We start from the raw sequence: 11,620 nt of genomic DNA on the forward strand, positions 1-11,620 counted from the left end.
AAAAATTAAGTGCTAATTTGTTTGTGATTCAAATTAATGAAATCAAAAATTTTTGAACATTTATTGAACATTTGTTATATTGTTATTGAGGAAAAGTATTATCCAATAATTATCTTACTGTTTTATTGCCCAGTCCTATGGCTATGACAAAACTTCATGAATATCTTAATTATACACATACATTAAATGGCATCTTATAAAATGACTTGAGCTATGTTCAGACTTTCAAAGTTCAGAAAAAAAAAAATTCTATCATATACTGGCCCTTCATGTAGGCCTTCATTTCAGCCACTGTCTGAAACAAGCTGTAGATGCTCCTGTCTCTTTAAGGCCCCACTCTCAAAGCCCACTGTCTTCTGATTGGCCAAGACTGAGCATAGCTGTGCAGAGCAAATGACAAGAATATACACTGAGCAAAATTATAAACGCAACACTTTTGTTTTTGCCCCCATTCATCATGAGCTGAACTCACAGATCTAAGAATTTCTCTATGCACAAAAGGCCTATTTCTCTCAAAAATTTTTCACAAATGTGTCAAAATCTGTATTAGTGAGCACTTCTCCTTTGCCGAGATAATCCATCCACCTCACAAGTGTGGCATATCAAGCTTATCAGACAGCATGGATATTGCACAGGTGTGCCTTAGGCTGGCCACAATAAAAGGCCACTCGAAAATGTGCAGTTCCATCACACAGCACAATGTCACAGATGTTGCAAGTTTTGAGGGAGCGTGCAATTGGCATGCTGACTGCAGGAATGTCCAACAGAGCTGTTGCTCGTGAATTGAATGTTCATTTCTCTACCATAAGCCGTCTCCAAAGACGTTTCAGAGAATTAGGCAGTACATCTAACCGGCCTCACAACCGCAGACCACGTGTAACCACACCAGCCCAGGACCTCCACATCCAGCATCTTCACCTACAAGATCTTCTGAGACCAGCCACCTGGACAGCTGCTGCAACAATCGGTTTGCATAACCAAAGAATTTTTGCACAGACTATCAGGAACCATCTCAGGGAAGTTCATCTGCATGCTCGTCGTCCTCATCGGGGTCTCGACCTGACTGCAGTTCGTTGTCGTAGCTGACTTCAGTGGGCAAATGCTTACATTCAATGGCATCTGTCATTTTGGAGATGTGCTCTCTACACAGATGAATCCCGTTTTTCACAGTACAATGAACAATGGTGCATTTTATTGATGGCATTTTGAATGCACAGAGACAGAGTGAATAGATCCTGAGGCCCATTGCTGTGCCATTCATCCACAACCATCCCCTCATGTTGCAGTATGATAATGCAATGCATGAAATTAACTAGTTACGTTACTCGTTACGTTACTAGTTACTTTCCAGTGGGGGGGGGGTATTCTAACTTTGGACATTTTTGTGCAGTGGTGTTCAGGAGAGAGAGAAAGAGGGAGCGAGCGAGCGAGGAGGTGCTGCACGAATATATGCTCCTCAATACAGCTCCTCAATCAAATATTATTATAAATACGCCTAGTAAAAAAAATGAGAAAATCAACGTGTGGCGGTCAGCATTGATAATTATCCAAATTATAGGCTAATTATGGGAAACACTGCTTTCACTACCACCCCCCTTCACCCCCAAACAAAGCAGTCTCTCTGACTTTTTAACTAATATCATATTCAAAACAGCAGCAAGGAGTATGGTTTTTACAAAGCATATAGCCTAGGCCTAACGTTTCCAAGCACCACTGGCTGAAATAAAAAAAATAAAGCAAGTAAATCCCGACTTTTACTTCACATGTAGCCTGTTTATAAGAGCAGTATTCAATATGTACAAAATGTTGCGTTAAAGCCACTCTCTCCCGACAAGTCCGAGCATCAGTGACAGTAACTGCTGGAGTTTCTTTCTGTAAGTTTCACGTTGCTGTGCTGCTTCAGTAGATGCTTCAATAAATCAGATGTAGAATTGATCGCGGTTGAAAGCTTTTTGCACTAGACGACAATGTTCTTTCCATCTTAGACTTTGACACAATATTGGCAGTAACTACTTTCAGCTGTGGAAAGAACGCCTCTCTCCCTCGTTCTCCATTCTTCCTTTAGTTTTGGCTAACAGCAGACATGAAAAACAGAAGGTCCGGTGCTGCTGACCTGCCTTACAGTCGTGGATTTACATCAAGGATGGTGCGTTCAGTAACGAGTAAGGTAGCGTTACTTGCCTTAGTAACTAGTAATAATATTACTGTTTTAGAAAAGTAATTAGTTACACTACTTAGTTACTGGGAAAAGTCATTTTATTACTTATTACTTAATTACCTGCCAATATCCAGCAACTTCGTGCAGCCAGTGAAGAGGAGTGGACCAACGTTCCACAGGCCACAATTAACAACCTGATGCGAAGGAGATGTGTTGGTTGTCACACCAGATACTGACTAGTTTCCTTACCCCCCCCCTCCTCCCCTGAACCTCACCAATACAGTAAAACTGCACATTTTTGAGTGTCCTTTTATTGTGGCCAGCCTAAGGCACATCTGTGCAATACCCATGCATAGCATCTGATCAGTTTCTTGATATGCCACACATGTGAGGTGGATAGATTATCTAGGCAAAGCAGAAGTGCTCACTAACACAGATTTTGACAGATTTGTGAACAAAATTCTAGAGAAATAGGCCTTTTGTGTGCACGGAGAAAGTCTTAGATCTTTGAATTCAGCTTATGATAAATGGGGGCAAAACAAAAGTGTTGCGTTTATAATTTTGTTCAGTGTGGATGGAACACAAAATAGGTAAAAAAAAAAATAGGTCTTTTCTATGAATAATTTTCTAATAAATAAAGCAACTTCTGATCTAACCCATAGCAATTTCTTAAATAACTTCCAATTAGTCCTGCCCACATTCAGGTTAAGCCCCACCCATTCCGAGTCCAGATAAAGAGAATTACATTTGTTGAACAGATACAGATGGTGGTGTACTTGCTCATCCCTACTAATTATACAATGCAGAGAAGTCATATATTCATGTTCCAACCAAAATATAGACACTTTTGTGGTAAACAAGAAAGGACTAGTGCCACCGTTAGAAAGCTTTAAGGCCCTTTCAGACAGGAGACAATATGTGTTGCGCATGCTGCTGAGTTTAGTGCAAAAATTCAACTATTTTTAACTTTAATCACCATGTGTGCGTGCGTGCAAGAGGGCGGGCCTCACTGATTTTCACCTGCTGCTCCCTAGCTATGTAAGCTGTTGGATTCAGTCACACTGGCCCAATCCCAATATCCCCCCTAACCTGAACCCTCACATACTTTACTGACGTCACTTGGAAAGTGATTGAGTGCAAGAGGCTGTAAAGGTTCAAAATGCTGTAAACAGGAACGGGACAGCACTTCACGTTCACATTACCTTGACGACGCTGAAACATTTTTGCACACTTTTTATTTTATGTTTTTGCCTGATTTGTAAGTCTTGCAGGCTCTTGTCCTACAGAGTGTGATTATTATAAATTATTATCATCATTAAGAAAAAACTAAAATAAATAGTTGAATAAACTAAGCGTGTAATAAGGTGATTGCATTCCTCTGACTTCATGTGTTCTACTGTATTTACCTTCTTAAATCTATGTTAAGAAAAATTATAACAATTTTAACATCACCATTGGTTTCCATGCTTGTTTGTTTACCGTTCTTTCTCTTCTTCTCTTATAAGGCGTATTTGTCTTGATTTTTCTCTCGCTTCCGTGTGTCCCCTGGTAACCCTGGTGTTTCACGTCATACCGCTATGAACTGTGGGCAATTCCCTCAGGCAAAGTCTGCAGAAATGCGGACTTACGGAAAGGGCTTAAAAAGGGCTCAAAATGTCCGCGAGAGAGCCCTCGGACACTTGATGATTTGACAGTGGGACAGCCACAACCTCTCACAGACTTCCCGGGAACGCGCCTCAAAGTCTGTGAGTCTGTGAGGGTGGACATTGGGATTGTTCTCTTTCTTCATGTAAAATGGTCACGGTGTCCTTAAAAGTTAACCTAGATTGAATTTTTGCTATATTTATAAGTTGATAAAAACATGATTGAACAAGCTTTGTGGTGTGCTGCTTGAAATTTAAATTCAAAAATCAAACCAGACACCAAGGTTCTTTGCAACAGGCTTAATGTGATTTACTAGGGAACCAGCAGATGGCAGTATTTGTTTTGCCATCTGCTGGGACCCAATGACCAGGATTTCTGTTTTGTCTGAGTTCAGCTGGAGGATATTATTTGACATCCATTTTTTAACTTCACAAAGGCAGTCGGTAAGTGAACTCATTCCAGCATTCCAGGGTCTGTGGATCTGACAGGCAAGTACATTTGTGTGTCATCGGCATAAATATGAAAATAAATACCATGTTTATGGATAATATGTACAAGGGGAAGCAGATACAAGGGGAAAAAATGGGTCCTAAGACCGACCCCTGAGGAACACCATATTTAACTGGACAGAACGAAGAGACATAGTTGTTTGCAGATATGTAAAACTTCCTATTTGACAGGTTGGATGAAAACCATTCTAAGACAGTACCAGAGATCCCCACCCAGTGCCTCAGTCTGTCTAAAATGATGTTGTGATCAATAGTGTCAAAAGCAGCACTAAGGTCCAGGAGTACCAGGACTGAGCACATACCTTCATCAGAGTCAACAAAAGGTCACTGGTGACTTTAAGCAGGGCAGTCTCAGTGCTGGTACTTCCTGAAACCAGACTGAAACTTTTCAAATAATTTGTTATTTTCCAGTACAGTGAGCAATTGTTTGGACACAATTCTTTCGAAAATCTTTGCAATAAAAGGCAGTTTTGAAATTGGTCTAAAATTATGTGGGAGGGAGGGATCTAAACCAGGTTTCTTTAAAAGTGGGTTCACACAAGCCGTTTTAAAATAATCAGGGACACAACCAGTAGATAGGAAGCTGTTAAAAACAGAGATCAAATGGGGCACAACAGAATCCATAACTTTCAGTAAAAACTTTGTAGGTATTATATCAAGTGGGCTGGAGGACACTCTCATTTGTGATACTATTTTTAAAAGCTCAGACAAGTCGATGGGATAAAACTGGTTAAAACTCTCTTGTTGCTGGTGAGGAACCTCTGAGTAAGAGGCCACGGGGGTAATAGAGGCTCTGATTGACACCACCTTATTGGTAAAATAAGATTAAAAACAATTCACAGTCATGATTACTTCCAGCTGAGGCACAAGGAGGGGTTGGGTTTACCAGCTGATCCACAGTCTTAAACAGAAACCTGGGATTGTGTTTATGTGTAGTAATGAGTAAAATAGTGTTCTCGCATCCTTAACCATGTTATTGTAGTTACTTAATAAATCCTTCAGACTGAGATAATGGACTTGGAGACTGGATTTTTTCCATCTGCGCTCTGCTTTCCTGCATTCCCTTTTTAGGCTGCAAATGCTGTCATTTATCCAGGGTTGCTTATTAGCTTTAGACGTAGGCCTAACCTTTAGAGGAGCAGTAATATTTAGTGACGACAAGCAGATATGATTGAAGTGATCGACCAGATTTCAGGCTCTGAAAGAATGTGCAAAACTTTGAAACACTTTGTTCATTAAAGATGCGAGAACACACGGAGCTTGGTGAGGCGGCTTCATTAACAGGCGATTCGCAGCTAAAAACAACGTGAGAACTTTAAAGGAGTTAAATTCATCACAGCATACTTGATGACATTTAAAATTTTTACACGCTCACTAGCCCACCACCACGACCACTGACCCTCGGTTGACCAAAACAATCATATTGAGGCGGACACAGTTCAGCTAGCTGGCTATAGTCATTCATTTGCAACCATGATTCAGTTAAAAACATAAAATCTAGATTTGCAGACAAGATAAAATCATTTAAGATAAAAGTCTTACTTGAAAGTGATCTCACATTGAAGAGAGCCATTTTAAATGAGTTTGTTTTGGGTGCTGGAGTTGGTGCAGTTGTCCTAATCCTTAAGAGATTACTAATATTTCTGTGTGGGATGTGCACATTTCGGTTTACTGGTCTATGCGTGATGATGACAGGAATAGAAGTCTGTGGAACAGCGCTGGGAGCAGACGGCTTTACATGCCAGCAGGTGGAGACAGTTGTTTGTGGCAGTGAGGCAGAGTTCTGTTCAGTGACTGGTGGTGTGTCCAGGTGTGCTGCATGAATGATTAGTCATTCGCGTACGTCCTGAGGGGAGGACCGCACCGCATACTGTATGTGAGCAGCTAACATTTCTGAGCCCCGTTTGTTTGAGTGAAGTCCGCCTGTCTTAAAAAGAGACATTCTTTACCAGAAAATATTAAAGTTACTGACATAACACACACCGTGAGCCCTGCAGGCGGACTGGAGCCAGTCGTGGAGGCCAAGGAGTCTACTGAAGCGGCCAGCACCGCGACCAACTGTGGGAATGGGACCAGAGATAAAAACGGACTTTCCACACTGCTTTAAAAAGTTAAAAAGACAGTTAAAATCTGATTTTGTCAGCTCAGACTGCTGAAGAGCTGTGTCATTTGTTCCCACATGGACTATCACTCTTGAGATGGAGGACGGGAGCGACGGCATTAGCTCCTGCAGTTTTTTTAAAATGTCAACTGTGGTGCCACTGGCGAAGCAGTGAGTGGTAGCGTTAAAGAAACGGAGGTTTCTGGTTATGGAGTCACCAATTATTAGTGTGGTTGGGGAGAAAAGGGGATGAGGAGATGCCGGTTGTGGGGTTCCAGAGCAGGACTGAGCAGAATCTACTTCAGCACTGTGTGCGGACTGAGGATGGAGTGTGTGAGCTGCCGAGTGTTGTGTTGGAGTAGCAGTAACAGACCTGAGAGAAGGGCTACCCGCTGGTGCAGGGTAGAGACGGCCTCCGGAGCGTCTGAGCACAGCCTCCTTCAGGATCCTAGGTCGGGAAGCAGAGGTTTTTGACTGGGATGACGGCCGCCGATCAGGCCCAGCGGCAGACCGGCAGCCCAGCCGATCACCGTTTGCTGCCAGTGCAGGAGATGCAGCCGGTGGAGGAGATGTAACAGTGTCGGCAGGAACTGTCCGCCAAAGGGATCCGTGTCAGTGAGACTCGAAGCTGCAGGTGCATCCGCTGGATGGACCGGAGTGTCGTCAGACAGGGCTGCATAGTGGTTGGAGAGGCCGATGTGCGGAGGAGAGGCAGCCCCGTCCGAGCCTCTCTTGCAGCCACGGACCACCACTTCAGCCCAGGTTGACTGATGCTTTGGAGTCGAGCAGGACGAAAGCCTTGGAAGGGCAGAGGGGTCCCATAGCACGGTAATTGATTGGAGAAACAATATGTTTGGCTGGAGCAGGGAATCTTTCTCTTTGAGTTACTCTGAAAGTCGTAGGATGTCTTCCATAAGGTCAGCAATCTTTTTGTTCGTTTTCTTAAGGATTATGCAGTCCTCATGGGGCAGAGTTATCTCGGCTAGCATAACATTAGTCGCCGGAGCTTGGTTGTGGTCAGTAGCGTTGATAGCGTTTTTAAGGTCATCTAGCTTAAAATCGTCGGACGACTAAAATCCTTAACCCAAGTTAAAAACTTAAGTAAAATAAAAGGATATAAAAAATGTAACGTAAAAGTGTGGATTAAAACTGGAGTCAGGTTTAAGACAGAGCTTCTGACAGGTAGCTAAAGACGGCAACACATGCGTAGAGTACAGATTACGTCAGCGATTAGTGTAGTAATAATATCCTCTATCCCAGAAGAAACCTAAATTACTATGTAGCCTAGAGGACGCAAGTTATTTAGGATAATATGGCTATGACGACCAGCTACATTGAGGGGTACTATCACTGGGTACTATCTGCAATGGAAAAAGGAGCACGGCCAAACTGAGTCAAGTAGAGGTGAGGCAAGTTGAGCTGGTACTGGTAATGGAAAAACGGCATACCTGTTGATACCCCCACAGCCATCTTGGATCACAAAGTCGGGGTAGTGCAGTTCTCCCGACTTCCCAAGTTGGAAATCCGACTTCAGTGGGCATTCCCTTTGAACTTGGAAATTCCAACTTCCCATGTCAAATGGAACGCACCATTTGATGCAAAGAAATTGCAAAGTGGTTGACAGGCCTGGACTTTGTTCGTACTAAAGATGTCATCAGGGTTAGCTAGCTTGCAGGTACAAGGGGCTAAAAGTCACACTACATCTGCCTGTGTGAAAGCAAGGCAGGATGGACTGTTAAGTTTTTCTTTTTATTTCTCTAGTGGGTCGAAATTGTATTTAAAATGTATTAATTTAAACAGCTCAAACAAAAAAATTAAGTGAATAGCATGCAGTTTCACTGCAGTGAAAGATATCGACACGCAAGGGCGTCGCTTTGTGTAGAAAAGTAGAGGGGACATAAGGACTCAGATTAGGGCTGTGAAGATACACTTAGCTCACGAGACATGGCGATGCACCATATTACGTACATACGAGATGTGACGATAATTTACTATTTCTATAGAAATCATCAATGCTGAAATATAGGATTTGGGGGGTATGGGGAAAGTAGGGCTGGACAATAATAATAATAATAATAATAATAATAATACATTTTATTTAAGGCGCCTTTCTCGCCACTCAAGGACACCGTAAAGGGATGCAAAAACATTTAAAAGCAGCAAAACTAGAAAATAGAACATTAAAACAAGCTAAAAGCAAAAAAAAAAAATTACATCAAATGAGGTAGGCAGTTTTAAACAGATGTGTTTTGAGTTAAGATTTAAAATGGGAGAATGAATCGATGTTTCTATGTTGGGGTGGTAAAGAGTTCCAGAGACAGGGAGCAGAGTGGCTGAATGCTCTGCTCCCCATTGTGGTGAGACGAGCAGGGGGGACAGACAGTTGTATGGAGGAAGAGGATCTAAGGGAGTGGGTGGAAGTGCTGTTTCAGTGCTATGAAGTGGACGTAAGCCGGACTGGAACTGTTCATACAGGTTATTGTGGGATAGATGAAGATGGAGTTGAGAGGCAACTGTTTTTTCAAGAATTTTGTAAATGAATGATAAATTGGATATAGGACGGAAGTTATTGAAGTTAGAGGGGTCGGCGCCAGTTTTTTTCAGAATCGGGGTAATGGCAGCAGTTTTGAATGATGTAGGGACAGTTCCAGTGGTGAGAGAGAAGCAGACATGAGGGGAACCAGGGAGGGAAGGCAGGCTTTAACAAGTTGTGTGGGAATGGGATCAAGTTGACAGGTGGAAGGCTTGGATTTCATGATGAGTTCTGTAATTTCTGAGGTAGTGGGGAGCTGGAAGGAGGAGAATGGATGTGTGAATGGGTGAGAGTCGGCTGAGATACTGAGGTGATGAGTAGATCCAAGGTGCTGGTGGATGTTTTTAACTTTTTCAGTGAGAAATGACATGACAGAGTTGCAGAAGGATGTTGTGTACAGGTGAGGGGGGAAAAGGTCCTGGGGGTTGGTTGATATTGTTAAGTAGGGAGAACAGTGACTTGGAGTTTCCTTTTTTTTTCAATAATTATACTGGAGTAGTAGTGGGTTTTGGTGTTAGCAACAGAGTCCTTATAACATAAGATGTGGTTACTGTACATTTCTTTGTGAATAGTGAGAATAGTTTTCCTGTACAGACGTTCAAGTTGCCGACCTTTGGCTTTCATGAGACGAAGATCGGGGGTGAACCAAGGGGCGGAGACGGAAAAGGAAACAGATCGGTTTTTTAATGGAGCAAGGGAATTCATGTCAGGAATTTTTGTCAGGAAAACAGAAGGAGTGGATACTTGAAGTGAGAGTGGCAAGATTAATGTTCTTTATATTCCGAAATGACATAAGGCGTTATATTTTAGAAATAGAGAGAGTGAGTTTCAATGTAAATGAGAGGAGAAAATGGTCAGTTATAGGGAGTTCAACAGCTGTAAGGTCAGAAGGGGTGACACCAGAACAGCAGATTAAATCCAGAGTATGTCCTTTGGATTGTGTTGGGAAAGTAGTATATTGTTGGCATCCAAAACTCTCTAAGCAGGAGGTGAAGTCTTTAGTAAGAGGCAGATTGACATTGTCCATGTGGATATTAAAATCACCCAGCAGTAATATATTTGGTGAGAGAGAAGATAAGTAGGTGAGAAAAGCAGTAAAATCATTTAAAAATTCACTCTTTAGTTTAGGGGGGCGATAAACAGTTGCAATGATGGTTGGGGTGGGACCAGATAACTTGCAGACAGCAGATTCGAACGTGTTAGAGACAGGTGCGGACACCGGCGAGACTGTCCACTTCTCGCGATATCCCCCCCGGCCGGAGCCACGGGGTTTACAGAGGTAAACAAACCCACTGGGAGTGAATTCATTCAGCTGAGAAAAGTCGTTGGGCTGTTGCCATGTCTCGGTTAAACAGAGAAAGTCCAGCTTACGATCGGAGATGAGGTACTGGATGAGATGTCCCTTGTCTGTCAATGAGCAGATGTTGAGCAGAGCGAAGCTGAGTGCAGTGTTGTCACAGCTGGTGGTGGTGCTAGCCGACCAAGCTAGGCGGGCTAACACACTGTGGTCGACAGCCCGGTTGGTGGCGCGTGGTGAGCGACGAGAGCTGGACCAGATAGACTTTATTACTGTAGAGCTGTTGTGATGAAAATTCCAGCGGGACCCTCAGTGAGTGTATCTCCATCCGGATGAAGATGGAGAACCTCGGGCAAATATTCAATAAATGTCTGATTTCATTCAATCATACACAAATTAGGTTTTTTTATTAAGATGTTTATTTTGTTGAGGGAAAAGGAATAGATAAAGCTTTTACTTAATTTTACTCATGCATACAGTGAGGAAAATAAGTATTTGAACACCCTGCTATTTTGCAAGTTCTCCCACTTAGAAATCATGGAGGGGTCTGAAATTGTCATCGTAGGTGCATGTCCACTGTGAGAGACATAATCTAAAAAAAAAAATAAAAATCCAGAAATCACAATGTATGATTTTTTAACTATTTATTTGTATGATACAGCTGCAAATAAGTATTTGAACACCTGAGAAAATCAATGTTAATATTTGGTACAGTAGCAATTACAGAGGTCAAACGTTTCCTGTAGTTTTTCACCAGGTTTGCACACACTGCAGGAGGGATTTTGGCCCACTCTGTTACAGAGCCACTCCTTGGTTATCCTGGCTGTGTGCTTCGGGTCATTGTCATGTTGGAAGACCCGGCCTCGACCCATCTTCAATGCTCTAACTGAGGGAAAATCTCGCAATACATGGCCCCGGTCATCCTCTCCTTAATACAGTGCAGTCGCCCTGTCCCATGTGCAGAAAAACACCCCCAAAGCATGATGCTACCACCCCCATGCTTCACAGTAGGGATGGTGTTCTTGGGATGGTGCTCATCATTCTTCTTCCTCCAAACACGGTTAGTGGAATTATGACCAAAAAGTTCTATTTTGGTCTCATCTGACCACATGACTTTCTCCCATGACTCTTCTGGATCATCCAAATGGTCATTGGCAAACTGAAGACGGGCCTTGACATGTGCTGGTTTAAGCAGGGGAACCTTCCGTGCCATGCGTGATTTCAAACCATGACGTCTTAGAGTATTACCAACAGTAACCTTGGAAACGGTGGTCCCAGCTCTTTTCAGGTCATTGACCAGCTCCTCCCGTGTAGTTCTGGGCTGATTTCTCACCTTTCTTAGGATCATTGAGACCCCACGAGGTGAGATCTTGCATGG

At 42.7% G+C, this 11,620-nt stretch overlaps 1 protein-coding gene across 1 annotated transcript in view; it reads right to left on the reverse strand.

The window, feature by feature from the left end:
* Positions 1–6,852: 6,852 nt before the first annotated feature.
* LOC123975013 (NLR family CARD domain-containing protein 3-like) overlaps positions 6,853–11,620 on the reverse strand; it is a 12,728-nt gene continuing 7,960 nt past the window's right edge. The window contains exons 3-4 of the mRNA XM_046056104.1: positions 10,317–10,492; positions 6,853–7,055 (exon numbers count right to left, since the gene is read on the reverse strand). Coding sequence (XP_045912060.1) covers positions 6,853–7,055; positions 10,317–10,492 — 379 coding nt within the window. The remainder of the gene's footprint in view (positions 7,056–10,316; positions 10,493–11,620) is intronic.

The sequence above is a fragment of the Micropterus dolomieu genome, linkage group LG08, assembly GCF_021292245.1.
Source record: "Micropterus dolomieu isolate WLL.071019.BEF.003 ecotype Adirondacks linkage group LG08, ASM2129224v1, whole genome shotgun sequence".
Lineage (NCBI taxonomy): Eukaryota > Metazoa > Chordata > Actinopteri > Centrarchiformes > Centrarchidae > Micropterus > Micropterus dolomieu.